We start from the raw sequence: 25,404 nt of genomic DNA, 5'->3' as shown, positions 1-25,404 counted from the left end.
GGGAATTTCTTTACGCAGAGAGTGGTAGCTGTGCGGAATGAGCTTCCAGTAGAAGTGGTAGAGGCAGGTCTGGTATTGTCATTTAAAGCAAAATTGGATAGGTATATGAACAGGAAAGGAATGGAGGGTTATGGGCTGAGTGTGGGTCAGTGGTATAGGTGAGAGTAAGCATTCGGCACAGACTAGAAGGGCTGAGATGGCCTGCTTCTGTGCTGCAATGTTTATACGCATTCATCCAAATTATTTCGTCACATTAGTGCATTGAGCTTTAGAACATCAGTGATGCTGTCTGTTCTTGAAGCCTTGTTTTTGGGTGGCATATGGCTTTTTCAGCTTGGTTTATGATGTCCGTGGGATGGAGCTGAGGGCAGTTGTTAGACAACGGATTCATGAACTGAGGAACCCTTTAAAACTCTGTTCTTGGCTGCCAGTTTGTTGGGCTATTGAAAATCAGCTTTTCCCCCAGGGCTGTCGTGCAACTGAACAATGCCCCATTTTTGAGCTGTTTGTTTTTAGTTCAGTTGTAACTTGGATATCACTCTAAGTTACTCAAACATTTAAAATTTTGTCATTGTGTTTTTAGTAATTGAATTGCCAGTATGCTGTTTTGCACTGAATGGAGCAGGACTTAATTTTGTTGTCCTGGGTAATGGCAATAAAGCTCCAACAGCTCTAATAACTTTAACACCAACTTTGACTGGAATAAGAAATTTATACATGCTGACATAAAGGGGATAGTACAAAAAACATTTGTCTTCAGAACCAGCAGTGTCACTTTCCTATTTTTCTGAAGAGCAGCAGTAGGTTGCTAAAGTATTTTTCCTGAGAAATACACTTTGATCTCTACCATCATTCTGACTGTTTTGCATTCAAATTCATTATTTTAATTATTCTTAATTTGGACACTACAGTAGCATAGTAGTTAGCACACTGCTATTACAGCTCGAGGCATAGGAGTACAAAGTTCAATCCTGACATGTCTGTACATCCTCCCCATGGAATGCGTAGGTTTTATAAAGGTGATCTGGAATTTCCTTCCACAGTCCAAAGACATACCAGGTAGGTTAATTGGTCATTGTAAATTGTCTGGTGATTAAGTTGAAGTTAAATTGGGGTTGCTGGCTAGTGCAGTTTGAAGGGCTGGAAGGGCTTATCTGTGCTTTATCTTTAAATAAAGTAAATAAATTAGCCACCATTGCTGCTTTGAAAGAGATGCATGCATTCCCTGATCCGCACTGAGATCACCTTTCTATTAGCAATTAGCACCAATCTGTAGGCCTGTAGATGAGATACTTTTAGGTATTTATTCAGGTGCTTCAATTGAAATAGATTACTGCCTGTACTACCTAAAAGTGAGTAAATTCAAGAAATTAAATTTCAGGTTTTTTTTAATGAGTGGAAACATAGTAGGAAACAGTTGAATCACTGCCAGTGCCCATCAATCCCATTCTCTCTATTTTCTCTGTAGCCCTGTAATGTGGAATTAGTCATATAGCATTGAAACAGGTTCTTTTGCTCTCCATGTCCATGCCAAGTACCCCTTTACACTAACCACACTTATCAGCACCAGTCTGTGCTCTTCTATCCCATGGTGTTTCAAGTGTTCATTTCGATACAATTTTGCTGTTGAGTACCTGCCTTCATTATCTTATTAGGGAAAGTGTTCCAGATTGCAACTGCCCTCTGACTGAAAAATTTCTTCTTCAGATTCCCTCAACCTCTTACCTCTTACTCTTTCACCTCAAATCTACGCCTTTTATGCACCACCCCTTGGCTTCCTCCACTCCAAGGAAAATAAAGCAATCTCACCACATAATAGAAACATTCTGGAATGTCCTGATAAGTTTTTACTTCACCCCAGGTGACAGCCTGGAGTACACACAATATTCCAGCTCTGGCCTAACTGAAGATTTAAGTTAGACTGTGACCTCCCTGCAGTTATATTCTTTGCCCCAGCTAATGAAAGTCAGAATCCTATATATGTCTCTTCATCACCTGATATTCTCTCTCGCATGACTATCATGTTCCCATTGATTGCAATGTCAATTACATCTACTATTGTAGCTGTTTAAACTACCAGCATGTCTTTAGGATGAGGGAGAAAGCCAGGGCACTCAAGGGAAAAGTAATTACTCCACACCTGGAATTTGATCTCAAGGTTGAATGGGGATCGCTGGAGCCTTGATTCAGCATTTTTCTACCAATTAGCTTAGATCCATGTCCTCTGGTTAAGACCCTCAATAAGTGAAATAGATTTTTTCTCTTCAGGAAAAGTGAAATATGCAACATTCTGCAGATATAAATAAATATATATGAGAAGTAGTCACCATCAGGTCAGAAACATTGTAGAGAGAGCTGTTCACTAGGAGTTACAAAACAAATTAAGATGAGAATGGAAGAGGATGAAAAAAAGATTACTGTCAGAACAAAAAGCAAGAGAAATTAAACAAGAATTCAAGCAAGCTAACCTTTAGGGTATTCTGCACAAGGACTCCAAAGGACTTTTGCATCTCAGATTTTTGGATTTTCTCTCCATTTAGAGAATAGTCTGCATATTTATTTTTTCTACCGGAGTGCATGACCATGCATTTTCCAACATTGTATTTCATTTGCCACTTTCTTGCCCATTCTCCTAATCTGTCTTAAGTCCTTACGGAACCTTTTTGCTTCCTTAACACTACCTGCACTTCCACCAATCTTTGTTGCAAACTTGGCAACAAAGCCATCTATTTCATCATTAAATCATTGATATACATCATAAAAAGAAGCGGTCCCAAAACCGACTGCAGTGGAACTCCACTAGTCACTGGCAGCCAACCAGAAAAGGATCCTTTTATTCCCACTTGCTGCCTATGCTCTAATCATGCCAGTAACTTTCCTGAAATACCATGGGCTCTTAACTTGGCAAGCAGCCTCTTGTGTGGCACCTTGTCAAAGGTCTTCTGAAAATCCAAATATACAACATCTACTGCATCCCCTTTATCTATCTGACTTGGAATCTCCTTAAAGAATTTCAACAGGTTCATCAGGCAAGATTTTCCCAAAGAAAACCACACTAACTTTGTCCTATCTTGTCCTGTGTCATCAAGTACTCCATAAACCTCATCCTTTACAATTGACTGTAACATCTCCCCAAACACTGAACTCAGGCTAACTGGTCTATAATTTTCATTCTGCTGCCTCCCTTCTTTCTTAAAAGAGTGGAGTGACATTTGCAATTCTCCAGTCTTCTGGAACCATGCCAGAGTCCAGTAATTCTTGAAAGCTCATTACTAATGTGTGCACAATCTCTACCTCTACCTCTTTCAGAACCCTAAGTGCAGTTTTTCTGGTCTGGGTGACTTGTGTACCCTTGCATTCCATCTGGTCCAGGAGAATTATCCACCCTAAGACCATTAAGTTTCCTGAGCACCTTCTCAGTTGTAATTTTCACTGCACATACTTTACTTTCCTGATACACTTGAACGTCCGCTATACTGCAGATTGTCTTCCATTGTGAAGACTGATGCAAAATACACATTCAGTTCCTCTGCCATATCTGCGTCTCTCATTACAATATCTCCAGCGTCGTTTTCTATTGGTCCTATATCTACCCTCAACTGTCTTTTACCCTTTATATACTTAAAAAAGCTTTTAGTATCTTCTTTGATATTAATCGCCAGCTTCCTTACATAATTCATCTTTTCCTTCCTAATGACCTTCTTAGTTTGCTTCTGCAAGTTTTTAAAAGCTTCCCAATTCTGTATCTTCCCACTAGCTTTGGCTTCCTTGTATGCCCCCTCCTTTGCTTTTACTTTGGCTCTGACTTCACTTGTCAGCCACAGTAGTGTCCTTCTTCCATTCTTTTCTTCTTTCTTATTATTTCTTCTTATTTTCCCAATCGATCTGCATGTTAAAATCTTTCATGACTATCATAACATTGCCCTTTTGACATGCCTTCATTATTTCCCATGTAATCTGTAGTGCACATCCCAGCTACTGTTGGGAGGCCTGTATATAACTGCGATCTTTTTACCCTTACAATTTCTTAGCTCAAGCCTCAAGGATTCAACGTCTTCCAACCCTATGTCACATCTTTCTACTGATTTGATGCCATTATTTACCAGCAGAGCCACACCACCCCCTCTACCTATCTTCCTATCCCTCCAATACTATGTGTAACTTTTGACATTCAGCTCCCAACTATAGCCATCCACAATCAGTCACAATTTGGTGATGGTCACATCATATCTGACAATCTGTAAAAGTGTAATAAGATCATTCGCTTTATTTCTTATGTTCTGTGCATTGAGGTATAACACTTTGAATACTGTATTTGCTACTCTTTTTGATCCTGCAACCCTAATGCACTGTTATTCAACCTGCTGGCTATAATTTTGTCCTATCTGCCTGCCCTTCCTAATGGATTGACTGCATGCTATCTTTGCTCTTTTACCATCCATCCTATCCTGAGTCCCTTCACTCCAGTTCCCATCCCACAGCCAAGTTAGTTTAAACCTTCCCCAGCTGCACGAACAAACCTGCCCATGAGAATAACCTTGTATCGAAATGATAGGCTGGAAGGCATAGGCGGTGGTGTGGCTCTGTGGGTGAGAGATGGAATTACATCTTTAGAAAAAGGTGACATAGGGTCAGAGAATATTGAATCTTTGTGGGTGGAATTAAGAAACTGCAATGGTGAAAAAACCCATTATAGGAATTACATATAGGACTCCAAATAGTAGCCAAGATATGGGGGTAAGATTGCAAAGGGAGCTGGAAAGGGCATGAAATAAAGGTAATGTCACAATTGTAATGGGGGATTTCAATATGGAAGGGAATTGGGAAAATCAGGTTAGTGTTAGATCGCAAGAGGGTGTATTTGTTCAATGCCTATGAGATAGCTTTTTAGAGCAGTTTGTACTCAAACCTAATCGGGAAAAGGCTATCTTAGATTGGGTGTTGCTTAATAACCCAGATCTTATTAAGGAGCTTAACGTTAAGGGATTCTAAGGAGCCAGTGAACATAATATGATTGAATTCATACTGCAGTCTGAGAGGGAGAAGCACAAGTCACATGTATCAGTATTGTAGTGGAATAAAGTGAATTACAGAGGCACGAGAGAGGAACTTGCCCAGGTGGCTTGGTGGAGGACAGAGGCAGGGATGATAGCAGAGCAGAGATGCCTGAAGTTCCTGGGAATAGTTCACATGGCACAAGGTAGATATGTCCCACAGAAGAAGTTGGCATTTATTTCAAGGGGAATAGAATATAAAAACAAGAAGATAGTACTGAAGCTTTACGAGAACTAGTCAGGCTGCACTTGGAGTATGGTCAACAGTTTTGGGCCCCATATCTCAGAAAGAATATATTGTCATTGGAGAGAGTCCAGAGGAGGTTCACAACAATGGTTCTTGGAGTGAAGCGGTTAACATATGAGGAGTGTTTTGCAGCTTTGGGCCTGTACACACTGGAATTTAGAAGAATGTGTGGGGATCTCATTCAAACCTACCTACCAAATGTTGAAAGGACTAGAAAAGATGGCTGTGGAGACGATGTTTCCTTTGGTGGAGATACCCAGGACCAAAGGGCACAGCTTCAAAATTGAAGGGTGACCTTTTAGAACAGAAGTAAGGAGGAATTTTTTTAGCCAAAGAGTGGTGAATCTGTGGAAGGCTCTGCCACAGACTGTGGTGCAGGACAGGTCTGTGGGTATATTTAAAATGGAAGTTGATAGATTCCTGATTGGTCAGGTCATCAAGGGATATGGTAAGAGCGCAGGTGTATGGGGTTGAATGCGATCTGTGTTTAGTCATGATGAAACAGCGGAATGGACTTGATGGGCCCAGGTAGATTGGAGAGGGATACTGGTAAGTGTGAAGGCAGAGCAGAGGTGGCTGAAGTTTCTGGGAATAGTTCACAAGGCGCAGGATAGATATGTCCCACAGAAGAAGTTGTTTTCAAATGGCAAGGCTAGGCAACAAGACATAAAAGCCAAGGAAAAGGCATATAATATAGCAAAAGTGAGTGGGAAGTTGGGTGATTGGGAAGGTTTTAAACTCCAACAAAAGACAACTAAAAAAGCCCTAAGAAAATGAAATTAAGGACAAACTGGCCAATAATATAAAGCAGGATACTAAGAGGTTTTTTTTAGTTATATAAAAATAAAAGGGAGGTGAGAGCTGATATTAGACCACTGCAAAATGATGCTGGGATGGTAGTAATAGAGGACAAATAAATGGCAGATGAACTTAAGTACTTCGCTTTAGTCTTTACTGTAGATGCCACTTGCTGTGTGCCAGAGGTCCATGAGTGTCAGGGAGCAGGAGTGAGTGCCATTGCTATTACAAAGGAAAAGTGCCGGGCAAATTGAAAGGCCTTAAGGTACAAATGTTTATAGATAAATCATCTGGTTCAGATGGACTAGATCTCAGAGTCCTGAAAGAGGTTGCTGAAGAGATAACAATTGGATTGGTCATGATCTTTCAAGAATCATTTGATTCTGACATGGTCCCGGAGGACTGGAAAATTGCAAGTGTCACTCTACTCTGTAAGAAGGGAGAAAGACAAAAGAGAGGTTAGCCTAACCTCAGTGGTTGGGAAAGTGATGGAGTCCATTATTAAGGATGAGGTTTTGGAGTACTTGGAGACTAATGATAAAATAAGTCAAAGTCAGCATGGTTTCTGTAAAGGGAAATCTTGCCTGACAGATCTGTTGGAATCCTTTGAAAAAGTCACAAGCAGGATGGACAAAGGAGAGGTAATGAATGTCATTTCCTTAGATATTCGGAAGGCATTTGATAAGGTGCTTCACATGACGCTGCTTAACAAGGTAAAATTTATGGTGTTACAGGAAAGATACTGGCATGGATAGAGGAATTGCTGACAGGAGGCAGCGAGTGGGAATAAAAGGGGCCTTTTCTGGTTGTCTGCCAGTGACTAGTGGTGTTCCTCAGGGTCAAGTCAAGTCAAGTCACTTTTATTGTCATTTCAACCATAACTGATGGTACAGTACATAGTAAAAATGAGATGTTTTCAGGACCATGGTGTTACATGACACATTACAAAAACTAGACTGAACTACATAAAAAACAACACAGAGAGAAAAAAACACACACACAACAACTACACTAGACTACAGACCCAGGACTGCATGAAGTGCACAAATCAGTGCAGGCATTACAATATATAACAAACAGGACAATAGGGCAAGGTGTCAGAAGAGGCTCTGGGTGTTGAGGAGTCTGATAGCTTGGGGGAAGAAACTGTTACATAGTCTGGTCGTGAGAGCCTGAATGCTTCGGTGCCTTTTCCCAGACGGCAGGAGAGAGAAGAGATTGTATGAGGGATGCATAGGGTCCTTCATAATGCTGTTTGCTTTGCAGATGCAGTGTGTAATGTAAATGTCCGTGATGGTGGGAAGAGAGACCCCGATGATCTTCTCGGCTGACCTCACTAGCCGCTGCAGGGTCTTGCAATCCGAGATGGTGCAATTTCCGAACCAGGCAGTGATGCAGCTGCTCAGGATGCTCTCAATACAACCCCTGTAGAATGTGATGAGGATAGGGGGGTGGGAGAAGGACTTTCCTCAGCTTTTGCAGAAAGTAGAGACGCTGCTGGGCTTTCTTTGTCATGGAGCTAGTGTTGAGGGACCAGGTGAGATTCTCCGCCAGGTGAACACCAAGAAATTTGGTGCTCTTAACGATCTCTACCAAGGAGCTGTCGATGTTCAGCAGGGAGTGGTCGCTCCGTGCCCTCCTGAAGTCAACAAGCATCTCTTTTGTTTTGTTCACATTCAGAGACAGGTTGTTGACTCTGTACCAGCCCGTTAGCCGCTGCACCTCCTCTCTGTAAGTTGACTCGTTGTTCTTGCTGATGAGATCCACCATGGTCATGTCATTGGTGAACTTGATGATATGGTTCGAGCTGTGTGTTGCAGCACAGTCGTGGGTGAGCAGAGTGAACAGCAGTGGACCGAGCACACAGCCCTGGGGGACCCCCGTGCTCAGTGTGATGGTCAGTATTGGGACCTTTACTTTTCACATTGTTTGTCATTTCCTTAGATACTGGAATTGATGTCTTTGTGGTGAAGTTTGCAGATGATACAAAGATAGGTGGAGGGGTAGGTAATGCTGAGGAAGCAATGTGATTGCAGCAGGACTTAGACAAATTGGAAGAATGGGCAAAAATGTGGTAGGTGGAATATGGTGTTGAGAAATGTACCATAATGCATTTTGGTAAAAGGAACAATAGTGCAATAATTTAAATGGGGAGAAAATTCAAACATCAGAGGTGCCAAAGGGACTTGGGAGTCCTTGTGCAAGATTCCCAGGTTAATTCACAGGTTGAGTCTGTGGTAAAAAAGGCAAATGGCAATTTTGGCATTTATTTCAAGGGGAATAGAATATTAAACAAGGAGATAATGCTATTGCCAACAGTTTTGGGCCCCTTATCTCAGAAGGATGTATTATTATTGGAAAGAGTCCAAAGGAGGTTCAGGAGGTTGATTTCGGAAATGAAGGGATTATCATATGATGAGTGGCAGCTGAAACTGAAGCCCTGCCTCCTGCACCAGCTTCTCAGCCATGCATTTATCTGCCAAATCATCCTGTTTCTACGCTCACTGGCACATGGCACAGTAGCAATCCATAAATTATTACAATAGAGGTCCTGCTTCTTGGCCTTCTGCCTAGCTTTCTAAATTCTCTTTTCACAACCTCTTTGTTTTTCCTTCCCATACCATTGGTACCAATATGTACCAAGCTATCTAGCTGCTTTCCCTCCCACTCAAATGCTGTGGACACGATCCGAGCTGTCCCTGACACTGGCTCCTGGGAGGCAACAAACCATCTGGGTGTCTCGTTCACACCCAGAGAATCTGCTGTCTGTTCCATTGACTATTGAGTCCCCTATCTCTACTGCTGCCTTCTTCGCCTTCTTTCTCTTCGCACCACGGACCCATGCTAAGTGCCAGTAACCCAGTCTCCATGGCATTTCCTTGGGAGGTCATCCCCCACAACAGTATCCAAAAGGGTGTGCTTATCATTGAGGGGAATTGCCACAGGGGTGTTCTGTGCCCACTGCCTATTCACCTTCCCACTCCTTCTCCTGACATCACCCAGCTACCAGCCTCCTGCATCTTAGGAGTGACCACTTCCTCATAACTCCGATCGATGATCTCCTCACTCTCCCGTACAAGCCAAAGGTCATCCAGCTGCTGCTGTAGATCCCTATCACATTCTTCAAGGAGCTGCAGCTGGATGCAGTTTACACAGAAGTAGTTCCCAGGGAACTACTCCAGCTCTCTCAGGACTCCAAACATGCGGCATGAAGAACACACAATGGCCATTTAAGCTTCACTAAGTACTCCTGACACAGTAAGAAAAAAGGGAAACTTAACAGAAACTTACCTGGATAACTTACTCAGGGCCATCACATCTTCTAAGCCGAAGGTTCCTTTGAGCCAAAGCTAATGACACTGAATGCCCGCGAAGCTTTTCCCTTAAATTGGTACAGCTGACCTGTGAAAAACCTCCTCGCTGTGCGCTGCTCGCGCTGCTGATTGGGCTGCCAGAATGACCATATGATCATTTGAAAATACACAAGATGGTGGAGAAAATGCGATTATCTTACATTCTTGGATTCTTTGTGTTTTGAAAGCTGTTATGTGCCTCGTTGGAAGTTGAGATTGCAGTATTGTAAGTAGGTTTGGACCCCTTAGTTTAGAAAGGATATACTAAAATATATTTTAGTATAAAGGGTTCAAAGGAGGTTCACTAAAATGATTCCAGGATTGGTGGCTCTGGGGCTGAATTCACTAGAATTCAGAAGAGTGATGGGTGACTTCATTGAAACCTATAAATGGTGAAAGGTCTTGATAGAGTCAATGTGGAGAGAATGTTTCTTATGGTGAAAATAAATCCAAAGGGTTTCTACAGTTATATTAATAGCAAAAGGATAGTGAGGGATAAAATTGGTCCATTAGAGGATCAGAGTGGTCGGCTATGTGCAGAGCCAAAAGAGATGGGTAGATTTTGAACAGTTTCTTTTCTTTGGTATTCACTAAGGAGAACGATATTGAATTGTGTAAGGTAAGGGAAACAAGTAGGGTAGTTGTGGAAACTGATGATTAAAGAAGAGGAAGTACTGGCACTTTTAAAGAATATAAAAGTGGATAAATCTCCAGATCCTGACAAGATATTCCCTAGGACCTTGAGGGATGTTGGTGTAGAAATAGCAGGGGCTCTGACAGAAATATTTCAAATGTCATTAGAAATGGGGATGGTGCCGGAGGATTGGTGTATTGCTCATGTGGTTCCATTGTTTAAAAAGGGCTCTAAGAGTAAACCTAGCAATTTTCGGCCTGTAATTTTGAAGTCAGTGGTGGGTAAATTAATGGAAAGTATTCTTAGAGATGGTATATATAATTATCTGGATAGACAGGATCTGATTAGGAACAGTCAACATGGATTTGTGCGTGGAAGGTCATGTTTGACAAATCTTATTGAATTTTTTGAAGAGGTTACTAGGAAAGTTGATGAGGGTAAAGCAGTGGATGTTGTCTATATGGACTTCAGTCAGGCCTTTGACAAGGTTCCACATGGAAGGTTAGTTAGGAAGGTTCAATTGTTAGGTCTTAACGTTGAAGTAACAAAATGGATTCAACAGTGGCTAGATGGGAGATGCCAGAGAGTAGTGGTGGATAACTGTTTGTCAGGTTGGAGGCCGGTGACTAGTGGTGTGCCTCAGGGATCTGTACTGGGTCAATGTTGTTTGTCAAATACATTAATGATATGGATGTTGGGATGGTAAATTGGATTAGTAAGTATGCAGATGATACTAAGATAGGTGGCATTGTGGATAATGAAGTAGGTTTTCAAAGCTTGCAGAGAGATTTAGGCCAGTTGAAGAGTACGCTGAAAGATGGCAGATGGAGTTTAATGCTGTTAAGTGTGAGGTGCTACATTTTGGTAGGACTAATCAAAATAGGACATACATGGTAAATGATAGGGCACTGAGGAATGCAGTAGAACAGAGTGATCTAGGAATAATGGTGCATAGTTCCCTGAAGGTGGAATCTCATGTGGATAGGGTGGTGAAGAAAGCTTTTGGTATGCTGGCCTTTATAAATCAGAGCATTGAGTATAGGAGTTGGGATGTAATGTTAAAACAGTACAAGGCATTGGTGAGGCCAAATTTGAAGTATTGTGTACAGTTCTGGCCACTGTATTATAGAAAAGATGTCAACAAAATAGAGAGTACAGAGGATATTTACTAGAATGTTACCTTAGTTTCAGCACCTAAGTTAGAGAGAAAGGTTGAACAAGTTAGGTCTTTATTCTTTGGAGCATAGAAGATTGAGGGGGGACTTGATAGAGGTATTTAAAATTATGAGGGGGATAGATAGAGTTGACATGGATAGGCTTTTTCCATTGAGAGTAGGGGAGATTCAAACAAGAGGACATGAGTTGAGAGTTAAGGGGCAAAAGCTTGGGGGTAACACGAGGGGTAACTTCTTTACTCAGAGAGTGGTAGCTGTGTGAAACGAGCTTGCAGTAGAAGTGGTAGAGGCAGGTTCGATTTTGTCATTTAAAAAAAAATTGGATAGGTATATGAACAGGAAAGGAATGGAGGGTTATGGGCTGAGTGCAGGTAGGTGGGACTAGGTGAGAGTAAACTTTCAGCACTGACTAGAAGGGCAGAGATGGCCTGTTTCCGAGCTGTAATTGTTATATGGTTATATATGGTGGAAGAGTCTAGGACCAGAGGACACTGGCTCAGAATAGAGGGGTATCCCTTTAGAACAGAGATGAGGAGGAATTTCTTCAGCCAGAGAGTGGTGAATCTGTGGAATTCTTTGCCACACACTGCTGTGGAGGCTGAGTCTTTATGTATATTTATGGTAGTAGTTGATAGATTCTTGTTTAGTCAGGGCATGAAGAGATACAGGGATTTGGGGTTGAGAAGAAAATTGGATCAGCCATAATGGTGATGAAATGGTGGAGCAGACATAATGGGCCAAATGGCCTAATTTTGCTCCAATATCTTATGGTCTTATGGAGATTCTTCCAATTATACTTATTGGAGCAGTGTGGAAGGGCAAGCAAGGTGTGAGAGAGAGGGAAGTATAGTGGCAGGTAATGAAGGTGAGGCCACTCTACACATGGAACAGATACGTTCATTAAAATGGTCATCTAATCTGCTACTGTAAAATGATCATCTCTTTCAAACACAAAGTACACTGCAGATGCTGAGGTCAAAGCAACACATACAATGCACTGGAGGAACTCAGCAGGTCAGGCAGCATCCGTGGAAACAAGGAGTCAGCGTTTCCACAGCTGCTGCCTGACCTGCTGAGTTCCTCCAGCATGTTGTACGTGTTGCTCATCTCTTTCAGAGAGTAAAATGGTCATCTCGTCTAGCACTCTAAAATGGTCATCTTGTTTAGCACTGTAAATAAGTCATCACTTGCACACTGATCAGATGTTCAGTAAAATTGCCACCTTGTCTAACATTGTAAAATGGTCAACTTGTGTAGACTGAACAGATGTTCAGTGAAATGGTCAATGTGTATAGCACTCTAAGACAATATTTATTGGACCAGTGTGGAAGAGCAAGCAAGGTGTGAGTGTGATAGAAATAGTGACAGGTAATGAATCTGAAGGGAATATACATTGGACAGATATGTTCAGTAAAATATCATTTCTTGTTTTTTATTTGTATCATGAATTTGAAATTGCTAAGTATTTTACCCCTCAGGATGGTCTTCAACATTACCAGTGAAGATCTTTGACAGAGTTCTTCCCCAATATTGCAGATATTATTGAGTATTTACATCATAAGAATCATGATGTTTCATTAACTAGTCTCCAAATGTTTTAGTTTTCAAATGTCTCTGCTGGCACATGTTCTATGGCTGACTTGCCTTATTCATTTGTCTAAGCAATTATTTGTTTGGTGAGAGGCGAGTGGAATGTGGATATAAGGGACAAGGAAAGGTGAAATCTTGAATTAATGGACTTCCTCAAAAACATCTAAAGTTATGCTTGCTGTTTCTTATAGAGTGTGTGTTAGTGGATATCCAAGGAAGTTGCAGAAGAAATATGAAAATGTCAACAGCAGAATACCAGTCTCCCCAGAGTTTATGGTACACATGTTAACAGCTGTTTATTATGCTATGTAAGTATAAATTTTAAAATAAATTTTATTATCAAAGTACACATTGTTGTGTTTGTTATTGAGGGATTGTGCAGAGCACACCAGGAGGCCAATATGGAGAAAAGGGGTGATGTAATGGTAGTTAATAGTCATAAGACACAGGAGCAGAATTAAGCCATTTGGCCCATCAAGTCTGCTCTTCCATTTCATCATGATTGATTCATTATTCCCCTCAGCCCCAATCTCTGACCTCACCCATCCTGCCAATATCCCTTCATGCCTTGAACAATTAAGAACCAATCAACCCCTGCCTTAAATATTCGTAAAGGCTTGGCCTCCACATCTGCCTGTGGCAAAGAATTCCACAGATTCATCACTCTCTGACTAAAGAAATTTCTCCTCATCTCCATTCTAAAAGAATGCCCCTCTGTTCTGAGGCTGTGTCTTCTGGTCCTAGACTCTTCCAACATTGGAAGCATCCTGTACACTTCCACTCTATCAAGACCTTTCACCATTCGATAGGTTTCAATTAGGTCACCCCTCATTCTTCTGAATTTGAGTGAATACAGGCCCAGATCCATCAAACGCTTTTCATATTAAAAGCTGTTGAATCCTGGAATCATTTTCGCGAACCTCTCTTGAACCATCTCAAGTGTCTATGTAGAATACCATTCATGGAATATTCAGGTGTCCAAGCTGCCCTCTACATCCCCAGCAGAATTTCCAGTGCCTATAAAAACTATTCACCCCACCCCCCACCCCCGGAAGTTTTGTGGTTTACTGTTTTACAACATTGAATCACAGTGGATTTAATTTTGTTTTTTTGACACTGATCAACAGAAAAAGACTCTTTGGGGCAAAGTGAAAACAAATCTCTGTAAAATGATCTAAATGAATTACAAATATAAAACACAAAATAATTGATTGCATAAGTATTCACCCCCTTCAAGTCAGTATTTTGTAGATGCACCTTTGGCAGCAATTGCAGACTTGAGTCTGTGTAGATAGGTCTTTATCAGCTTTGCACAACTGGATACTGCAATTTTTCCCCATTCTTCTTTACAAAACTGTTTAAGCTTTGTCAGATTTCATGGGGATCATGAGTGAACAGCACTTTTCAAGACCAGCCACACATTCTTAATTGGATTGAGGTCTGGACTCTGGCTTTGCCACTCCAGAACAGTAACTTTGTTATTTTTAAGTCATACCTGTGTAGCTTTAGCTTTATGCTTGGGATCATTGTCTTATTGAAAAACAAATCTTCTCACAAGTTGCAGTTCTCTTATAGAGGGCTTCAGGGTTTCCTCCAGGATTTCCCTATATTTTGCTGCATTCATTCTACCCTCTACCTTCACAAGCCTTCCAGGGCCTGCTGCCGTGAAGCATCACAACAGCATGATGCAGCCACCACCATGTTTCATAGTAGGGATGGTGTGTTTTTGATAACGTACGGTGTTTAGCCTATGCCAAACATAGTGTTTAGTCTGATGGCTAAAAGGCTCAATTTTGGTTTCCTCAGACCATAGAACCTTCCTCCAGCTGACTTCACAGTCTCCTAAATGCTCTCTGGCAAACTCTAGCTGAGATTTCATGTGAGTTTTTTTCAAGTGGCTTTCTCTTTGCCACTCTCCCATAGGGTTGCAGCTGCTGAAACACCATATGCGCAGTCGCTTTCATCTCAGCCACTGAAGCTTGTAACTCCTCCAGAGTTGTCATAGGCCTCTTGGTGTCCTCCCTCACTAGTTCTCTTCTTGAACGGTCACTTAGATTTCTGGACGGATTTACAGCTGTGCTATATTCTTTCCATTTCTTGATGATTGACTTAACTGCACTCCAAAGGATATTCAGTGATTTGGAAATTTTCTTGTATCCTTGTCCTGTCCTGTGCTTTTCAATAACCTTTTCATGCAGTTGCTTGGAATATTTTTTTGTCTTCATGGTGTAATTTTTGTCTGGATACTGACTCACCAGCAGTTGAACCTTCCAGATACACTCTTTAAGAAAGGAGGAAGGCAGAAAGGAGATTATAGACCAGTTAGCCTGGCCTCAGTGGTTGGGAAGATGTTGGAGCCAATTGTTAAGGATCGTGTGGATAATCAGAGGCTTTTTCCCAGGGCTGAAATGGTTGCCACAAGAGGACACAGATTTAAGGTGCTGGGAAGTAGGTACAGAGGAGACATCAGGGTAAGTTTTTTACTCAGAGTGGTGAGTGCATGGAATGGGCTGCTGGCAACAGTGATGGAGGCGGATACAATAAGGTTTTTTTAAGAGACTTTTTAGATATGTACCTGGAGCTTAGAAAAATAGAGGGCTCTAGGCAAGCCTAGTAATTTCTAAGGTAGGGCCATGTTCAGCACAACTTTGTGGGCCGAAGGGCCTGTATTGTGCTGTAGGTTTTCTATGTTTCTATGCTTTTCAATTAGGTTATGGAGTACTTGGCGACGCAGGACAAGATAGGACAAAGTTAGCATGGTTTCCTTTAGGGAAAATCCTGCCAGACGAACCTGTTGGAATTCTTTGAGGAGATTACAAGTAGGCTAGATAAAGGGGATGTAGTGGATGTTATATATTTGGTCTTTCAGAGTGTTTAAGATGATGAGAGACATTGATCATGTGGATAGTCAGAGGCTTTTTCCCAGGACTGAAGTGGCTAATACAAGGGGGCACAGTTTGAAGGTGCTTGGAAGTCGGTACAGAAGAGATGTCAGGGGTAAATTTTTTATGCAGAGATTGGTAGGTGCGCAGAATGGGCTGCCAGTGACGGTAGTGGAGGCAGATACGATAGGGTCTTTTAAGAGACTCCTAGATAGATAAATGGAACTTAAAAAAATAGAGAGCTATGGGTAATCCTAGGTAATTTCTAAAGTAAGTACATGTTCGGCACAGCATTGTGGGCCAAAGGCCCTTTAAGTTTTCTGTGTTTCTAAGGCCTTTGACAAGGTACCACACATGAGGCTGCTTACCAATTTAAGAGCCCATGGTACGGGAAAATTAACAACATGCTTAGAGCATTAGCCAATTGGAAGAAGGCAGCAAATAGGAATAAAAGGATCTTTTTCTGGTTGGCTGTCCATGACTAGTGGTGTTCTGCAGGGGTCAGTTTTGGAACCACTTCTTTTTATGCTGTATATAAATGAATTAGATGAATAAATAAATAAATGGCTTTGTTGCCAATTTTTCAGATGATATGAAGATTGGTGGAGAGGCAGGTAGTGTTGAGGAAACAGGTAGGATGCAGAAGGACTTGGACAGATTAGGAGAATGGGCAAGAAAGTGGCAAATGAAATATAATGTTGGAAAATGCATGGTCATGCACTTTGGTAGTAGAAGTAAATGTGTGGACTATTCCTAAACGGGGGAAAGATCCAGGAATCTGAGATGCAAAGGGACTAGGGAGTCCTTGTGCAGAATACCCTAAAGTTTAACTTGCAGATTGAGTCGGTGGTGAGGAAGGCAAATGCAATGTTAGCATTCATTTCAAGAGGTCTAGAATACAAGAGATGGAATCCTATGCTGAAGCTTTATAAGGCACTGATGAGGCTTCACATTGAGTATTGTGTACAGTTTAGGCTCCTTATCTTAGAAGAGATGTGCTGGCATTGGAGAGGGTTCAGAGGAGGTTCTCAGGAATGATTCCAGGAATGAAGGAGTTATCATATGAGGAACATTTAATGGCTTTGGGTCTGTACTTGTTGGAATTTAGAAGGATGGGGGATGCAATCTCATTGAAACCTTTCGAATATTGAAAGGCCTAGACAGAGTAAATTTGGAAAGGATATTTCCCATGGTGGGAGAGTCTCAGACAAGAGGGCACAGCCTCAGGTTAGTGTGGTGTCCATTCAAAACAGAGATGTGGAGAAATTTCTTTAGCCAGAACGTCGTGAATTTGTGGAATTTGTTGCCATATGCAGCTGTGGAGGTTAGGTTGTTGGGTGTATTTAAGGCAGAGATTGATAGGTTCTTGATTGGACATGGCATCAAAGGTTACGGGGAGAAGGCTGGGAAATGGTGTTGAGGAGAAAAAAAGGATCAGCCATGATTAAATGGTGGAACAGACTTGATGGGCCAAATGGCCTATTTCTGCTCCTATGTCTTATGGTCTTATATACCACCTGTGTGGTGAAAAAAGCACAACAGTGCCTCTTTTTTTTTCTCAGACAGTTGAAGAAGTTTGGTATGGGCTCCCAAATCCTAAGAATTTTCTACAGTGGTACAGTTGAGAGCATTCTGACTGGCTGCATCACTGCTGATATGGGAACTGTATTTCCCTCAATTGCAGGACTCTGCAGAGAGTGGTGCAGACAGCCCAGCACATCGGTAGATGTGAACTTCTCACTATTTAGGTCATTTACAAAGACAGGGACTGAAAAAAGGGACTGAAGGAACATTGGGGACCCAAGCCACCCCAACCACAAACTGTTCCAGCTGCTACCATCTGGGAAACTGTAGTGCAGCATAAAAGCCAGGACCAACAGGCTCTAGGACAGCTTCTCCCACCAGGCCTTCAAACTGATTAATTCTTGCTGATACAATTGTATTTTTTTGTTATATTGATTGTCCTGTTGTACATACACTGTATTAAAAGTTACTATAAGTTGCATATTGCACATTTAGATGGAGACTTAACATAAAGACTTTTACTCATGTATTTGAAGGATGTAAGTAATAAAGTCAATTCAATTCAATTCAGTTACGCTAACTTCCTTTCTTTTGCCGTCCTCCCTTTTGAATGACATTTGCAATTTTCCAGTACTCTGGGACTTAGAAAAATAGAGCGCTATGGGTAATCCCAGGTAATTTCAAAGGTAAGGACATGTTCAGATCAGCTTTGAGGGCTGAAGGGCTTGTGTTGTGCTGTAAGTTTTTTGTGTTTCTATGACCATGCCAGAATCAAGTGGTTCTTGAAAGATCATGAACAATGCATCCGTCATCTTTTGAGCAACCTTTCTCAGGACTCTGGGATGTAGTCCATCTGGGCCACTTGACTTATCCACCTTAGACCTTTGAGTTTGCCCAGCACTCATGGTTCATTTATGTTAAGCTCCCGAAGATCTGGGTTATTACACAACACCCAATCTAATATTTGCAGGTCTATATATGATTCTCATAACTTTTTTTTCCACACCCTTGCAGTTTCTTAACTCTACTCACAAAGATTCAACATTCTCTGACCCTATGTCACCTCTTTCTAAAGATGTAATTCCATCTCTTACCAACAGAGCCACACCACCGCCAATGCCTCCCTGTCTGTCCTTTTGATGCAAAGTATATCCTTTGATGCTAAGCTCCCAACTATGGCCTTCTTTCAGTCACGACTCGATGCCCACAACATCGTACCAACCAATCTCTAATTGCGCCATGAGTTTGTCCACCTTACTCTGAATGCTATGCACATTTAAATACAGCACCTTCAGTCCTGCATTCTTTGCCCTTTTGAAATTTTGCCTCTGGTACTATCTAACTCTTTGCTCTGTCTGTATTTGTATCCAATCATTGGCTTGTCCTTCCTTCATTCATGTTACACCCATCATCTAATTGTAAACCTCATTGTAAAGCTCATTCTCAGCTCTATCATACTGGTTCCCATTCCCCTGTCTTTTTAGTTTAAACTATTCCCAACAGCTCTAGTAAACCTGCTTCCAAGAATATTGGTCTCCCTTGTATTAAAGTGCAGCGTGTTCTTTATGTACAGGTCGCACCTGCCCCAGAAGAGGTCCCAATGATCCAGAAATTTGAATCCCTTCCCCCTGCTCCTGTTCTTCAGCCACATATTTATCTACCACCTCATTCTATTCCTATCCTCTCCTCACTGTCGTGTGACACAGGCGGCAATTCCAAAATCAGCTTCCATCCTAACCTCCTGTGTTCTGATTTCAGGACCTCCCCCCTTTTTCTACCTATTGTTTCGAGACATATTTCAGATAAAAACAACGGCGCATGCACACCAACTTTAATTGTCTGCTCACTAGTGCATGTACAAGTATATCATAACATCCCCCTTTTTATCAAAACAAAGAAAAGGAACAATTGTATTAACAATTAAACTCATGTCTCTGGAGTCTGCTTTCCAGTATGTTTTCATGGAATTAACTTTCAAAGTATTCATTAATCATGCCTTATATCTCTTATGCCTGTCACAAATACATACCATTCATTATTTCCATTTGTATGAGCATCTATAACAAATATAAAACATACTAAAATTCGACTTTAACTTCAAACTACAAATCACACAGCCTCAAATAGGACATGGTCCTTCTTTGAGTACAAACATGACCTTAAAATTCCAAATAGTGTCACAGACATTGTTTAATTGTTCATGCAATTATTCAATATGGGACAAAGTCTTCTAGATATTGTGGCCTTTTCACTGTGCAGCCAGAACAAGTTTTTACTGTTTTGTCCGAGTCCTGTTGTTTATTTGCATGTTTCAACGTTTGTGTTGTATCATTAGCCTCTGTTAGTGTTTGGCTGTATGCATTTGATGCGGTAGGCACATTGTGATCATTGATCTCGGTTGTTTGACCTAATTCTGCCTGTTCATGTGTGATTAGCTTTTCAGGCAGTTCGTCAGTCGTCTTTCATAGATGTATGCAATTACGTTGGTAGATCTCAGAACGAGTTTGAACTACATATGAACGCTCATCAAGGCACCGACATGCAATTACTTTCTCCCAGTTCTTTTTACCTTGCACCAGGGGTTGCATGCGCACGGTATCCCGTTCGTCGAGTGCGGCAAGATCTTTGGCTGATTTGTTGTACTTGTTGGCCTGCTTCTGGACGCATTGTTTCATACGCTCATGTTTGCGTACGACTTTGGGTTCCAGTAAATTTGCTGTTGTAGGCAGGAGCGTGCATGTGCAGTGATTCATCAGACACTGGGCAGGACTCATACTGAGCCCTTGCGAAGGTGTGTTGCGATGGTCTAGAAGTGCGAGGTAGGGATCTGCTCGCGATTTGTTGCTCTTTGTGAGGATCTGCTTAGCTGTTTTAACTGCTGATTCAGCTTTTCCATTTGCTTTCCTATTTCTGGGATTGCTACACAAGTGCTCAAAATCCCATTCTCATGGAAATCTGTGAAACTCCGCTGATATGTATTGTGGCCCATTATCACTAACCACTTATAATGGACTACCATATCTCGCAAAATGAGCCTTCAATTTGTGAATAACAGCTGCGCTGGTCGTGTCACAAAGAAGATCTACCTCGAAGAAATTACTGTAGTAATCAACGATGACGAGGTGCTCTTTTCCTTCAAATGTAAATAGGTTGGTACCTATCTTTTCCCACGGCCGAGCAGGTACCTCATGACCCATAAGCGATTCTTTCTACTGACTCATTTCGTATATGCAACAAACATCACATGTAGCAATATATTGTTTGATGTCGCTGCTCATGCCTGGCCAAAAATGACATTCGCATGCACATCTGAGGCATCCTTCTACGCCCAACTGTGACAAATGAATTCTTTTCTTCATTTGCTTTCGCTCACTCTGCAGTATGATGACAGGCTCACCTTTGAAGATTAAGCCATCTTGGACTGCAAGCTCATCCCTATAGCTAAAGTAAGGTGTGAGTTGCTCTGGTAGTGCGTCACATTTGCTCAGCCATCTGCTGATGATTACACATTTCAACATCTATAGTGTGTCATCTTTCACTGTTTCTATGCGAATCTGCTCTAGACGCTCATCGCAGATTGGCAGGTGTGATAGCATGTTGACTTCGTCGAAGCTGTTCTCCTGGCCTGGAGTACCACTAACTGCTCATGGTAGCATATCCACGAGGTGCGTGAACTTCCCTTGACAGTAGATGATGTCAAAATCATAGCTCTGCAAGCGAAGAAGCATTCCCTGTAGGCGCTTTGGTGCCTTCACCAGCGGCTTCTTAACTATCATTTCGAGCAGCTTGTGATCACAGAGTACTCTTGTACTCTTGCCAAAAGTGTATTGATGAAAATGATCAAATGCGAAAACGATTGCGAGCATTTTCTTTTCATTTGCTGTGTAACACGTTTCTGTGTCTGTTAGCGCTGTGCTTGCATATGCAATCAGACGCCCATTCTGGAGGAGTGCTGCCCCTAGGCCTTTGTTGCTGGCGTCACATTGGATGGTTAGCTCTTCCTTAAAATTGTAGTATGCTAACACTGGTGCTGCGGATACTATGTACTTGATCTTGGAGAGAGCGTTTTGCTGCTCAGCTGACCACTCCCATGCTACATCTGGCTTTGTCAGCTGTCTTATTGGCTCAAGGGTATCTGAGAGACTTGGTAGAAAACGGCTCAGGTAGTTGACAAATCTGATCAATTGCTTCACTCCCTGCGCATCTGCATCTGTGGGTGCTGGCATGTTGAGAACGTCAGCGACCTTTAAGATCAGGCTGAAGTTCTTCACTTGTGATGAGATGCCCCAAAAAGGGTATCTCTGTCGCTCTGAATACAGATTTGTTTTTGTTGAGCCTTATATGCTGCTTTGCACAGCGCTGTAATAGCTGCTCAAGTTTCACATCATGATCAGCGATTGTCTTTCCCTGCGTTTCCCCTTTTCCGTACACTAGAATATTGTCTGCGACACAGATCACTCCCGGTAGCCTGATGCAGTCTGCAGTGGAAGATCTCTGATGACACGCTCATTCCAAATGGAAGTCTGAGCCATCAATACTGCCAAAAAGGTGTGTTAAAGGTGGTGAGCACACTTGATTCACTGTCCGATTTCATTTGCCAGAATGCAGAACTCATATCAAGCTTATTGGAAACCTTAGCCTGGTCAAGATCTGGCAAAATGTCCTCTATCACCAGAAGGGGGTAGTGTTCTCTCCTCAGCGCTTTGTTCAAAGATCGAGGGTCAATGCATATATGAAGATCGCCGTTCTTCTCTGCGACCACTAGCTGGCTAACCCACCTTGTAGGTTCATGGACTGGAGCTATCACCTTGCGGTCTAACATTTGATCAAGCTCAGCTTTCACTTTCCACTTCATAGCATGGGGTAGACGTCGTGGGGTTAACGCTGGATTGAACTTCCTCATCAATCTGCAGATGGGCTGCACCCGGAAGCTCCCCGAGCACATCATCGAACACCTCTGCATAGCATTCTTCTGGTGTGCATTGTTTTTCTTTGAGTGTAGATGCATGCACCCTACAAAAGTTGTCATCGTTGACTGTAATCAGCTTAATTTGCTGGCTGGCCCTGCTTCCCAGTAATGGTGTAAAGTCGTCAGTGACCACGACAAATTCAACAGAATACTTGCAGTTCGTCATGGGGTTATGCAATTTCACTCTGCACATCCCTTCTGCATCCATGGTGGTCTTGTTCCACACCAGCAGCTTTTTTGTGCATTGTCTTAGTGTGTGATCTACTCCCTCCAAGTATTTGCAGGGTAAAATGTTAATGCTTGACCCGCTGTTGACTTGGAAGTCTATTGGCTTTCCTTTGATGAGCATCTGTGCGATAATGTCATCCTTTGTCTTCAAACTGTTGACCACCAGTATGACATTGTCGATAAACTCGGTGCTGCTGTGTCGCTGTTAGTTTGGTCATCACTTTGTGCTTCCACCCCATGCACGGGCTTCTGCTTACATACCTTTGCAAAGTGATTTTGAATGCCACACACCTTGCACACTTGTCTGTATGCTGGGCATTGTTGCTTGTCTCTTGCATGTTCTGTGCCACTTTGCTTCTGCGGCTGTTCAATGCTCTTCAAACCTTTTGCTCTGGCTCCACCACTAGCACTAGCCTTCTGTTCAAGATGCTTTAAACCTTTCTTGTTAACGCAAGGTTTAATCCCATGGACAGTAGTGGACCTGCTATCTGCAGCTGTGCTGAATGCTTGTAGGTGTGATTCAGCCATTACTGTGCTTTTACAGATGTTAATGCAGTTATTGAGCATTAGCTTTCTCTCTTGTAACAGATGTTTTCTGGTTTGAGAGTCGTTAATGCCCAGTATGATCATGTCTCTCAGCAGACTGTCTGACATACACGAGCAAAAATTACATGTTTTTGCAAGAGATCTAAGGCTAGCAAGAAACGACTCAAAGGTCTCACCTTGTTCTTGTTGCCGCTTGTTGAACAAGTACCATTCATATGTCTTATTTTTCTCACCGATAGCATATCTGTCAAATGCAGCTAAAACCTTTGTGAGGACTTGGCTTTCAGCCTCATCTGCAAACACAAAACTGTTGTAGACCTCAAGTCCTGACGGTCCAATTGTATGCAAAAATAATGCTGTCTGGTATGCTGGAACTTGTTTATGCAGTTGTGCTACGACACTGTAGTTAGTCCACATCTGCCACCATGTCTTCCATCCTTCTATCAGTTCGTGGTTGACTGTCATGGCCGGTGGCAGGCGAATGCTGCTGATTGGGGGAGGATATCTGGCCCGACCATGGTTCCCCCGGCACGGGGTCACCCATGGGTGCTGGGTGTCGCTGAGATTCTGCTGTCTCACCTCCAGGCATTGCTACTACACCCGTCTCTATTTGTGGCTAGTTGCTCATCTTGGTTATTTTTCTCACCCTCCGATGTTTCAGAGTTGCGCTATTATTATGCTGCCAAATGCAAGTTGAAAAAATCGGGCGCTGCATTTGAAAAAAGCAATTTTCCGAGTACCACTGCTGCCACCATGTCTGAAGACAGGTATTTCAGATAAAAACAACGGCGCATGCACACCAACTTTAATCGTCTGCTCAAGAGTGCACGTAGAAGTATATCGTAGCACCTATGTTGTTGGTCCCAATATGTACCACGACTTCATGCTGCTCACCCTACCTTTTCAGGATGTTACAGGTGCTTTCAAATACATCGCAGACCCTGGCGCCTGGGAGGCAAACTACCATCTGTGTTTCTTTTTCACGCTCATAGAATTGCCTTTCTATCCCCCTAACTATGGAGTTCCCTATTACTGCTTGTCCTCCTCTTCCATTCCTTACCCTTCTGAGCCACAGGGCCAGACTCAGTGCCATGGCTGCTGTTGCTTGTTGCTTCCCTCATGTAGGTCCTCCTGCCTCCCCCCCCCCCCCCAACAGTACTCAAAATGGAGTCGTTATCGTTGAGCCACACTGGTGCTCTTCCACTATCTGACGTTCTCCCTCCCCTCTCCTGACAGTCACCTATTTATCTGTCCCCTTGGTAGCCTTTGGTGACTACCTCCTGTCTATAATCTCTTCACTTTCCCTAAATAGCCGAAGGTCATCAAACTGCAGCTCCAGTTCCTCAGCGTGGTCTCTAAGGCGCAGCATCTCGATACACCTGGTGCAGATGTGGCTGTTACTGGTAGACTCCTGGAAACCCCACATCTAACATCCAGAACATTACACTGGCCCTGTATATCAATTCCTTACTCTCTCAAGAGTTAAATAAGAAAAAAAGAAATAAGGAATGAACTTATCTACTTGCCTTGCCTCCACCTGTTCTGCTCAAAACCCTGCTGAGCCTGTCATACCACTCTGACTCAGACCACTCCTAAGACTGCTCCTGCGATGACCACTCCGTTAGCCAGTACCCCTTTTTTATGGAGACTGGGTACTTAAAGCTCTTTGCTGGACTTGAGCAGGAACGCTTCTACTGTGTCTGTGCTGTCAAAGACATCTACAACATCTAAGACATCTTCGAGGAGCGGTGCCTCAGGAAGGTGCCCTCCATCATTAAGGGCCCCCCACCACCCAGGAGGTGCCCTCTTCTTATTGTTAACATCAGAGGAAGGAGGTACAGAAGCCTGAAGGTATTCACTCAATGATTCAGGAACAGCTTCTTCCACTGTGCCATCTGATTTCTAAATGGACATTGAACCCATGAACACTATCTCACTACTTTTTGAAAATTTATTTCTATTTATGCACTTCTTATTTTAACTTAACTATTTATATATGTATACTTACTGTAATTCAGTATTTTTTCCTATATTTGTCATGTATTGCATTGTACTGCTGCCACAAAGTTGACAAATTTCACAACATATGCTGGTGATATTAAACGGGATTCTGATTTAAGGGCATTGGTGTTTCCATACCAGCCAGTCAATATACTCTCCACTAAACATCTATGGAAGTTTGTCAAAGTTTTTGATGTCATGCCAAATCTCTGCAAACTCCTAAGGAAGTAGAGGTGCCCCTGTGCTTTTGTCATAATGCAGTTGCGTGCTGGGCCTAGTCCAGGTCCTCTGAAATATTAACACCTAGGAAATTAAAGTTGCTAACCCCCTCCACCTTTGATCTTCCAATGTGGACTGGCTCATGGACCTCTGATTTCTTCCTTCTGTAGTCTTTTAGATGCGA

At 42.3% G+C, this 25,404-nt stretch overlaps 1 protein-coding gene across 3 annotated transcripts in view; it reads left to right on the top strand.

Annotated features, from left to right (window-relative positions):
* The window catches only part of hycc1 (hyccin PI4KA lipid kinase complex subunit 1), a 151,167-nt gene that overhangs the window by 89,958 nt on the left and 35,805 nt on the right, over positions 1-25,404 (top strand). For all 3 annotated transcript variants that reach the window (XM_059944922.1, XM_059944925.1, XM_059944923.1), the window contains exon 8: positions 13,043-13,159. In XM_059944922.1, the coding sequence (XP_059800905.1) occupies positions 13,043-13,159 (117 nt within the window). The remainder of the gene's footprint in view (positions 1-13,042; positions 13,160-25,404) is intronic.

Source organism: Hypanus sabinus, chromosome 20 (genome assembly GCF_030144855.1).
Source record: "Hypanus sabinus isolate sHypSab1 chromosome 20, sHypSab1.hap1, whole genome shotgun sequence".
Lineage (NCBI taxonomy): Eukaryota > Metazoa > Chordata > Chondrichthyes > Myliobatiformes > Dasyatidae > Hypanus > Hypanus sabinus.
The sequence above is the reverse complement of the archived record's forward strand: the minus strand, read 5'-3'. Positions and strand labels throughout refer to the sequence as shown.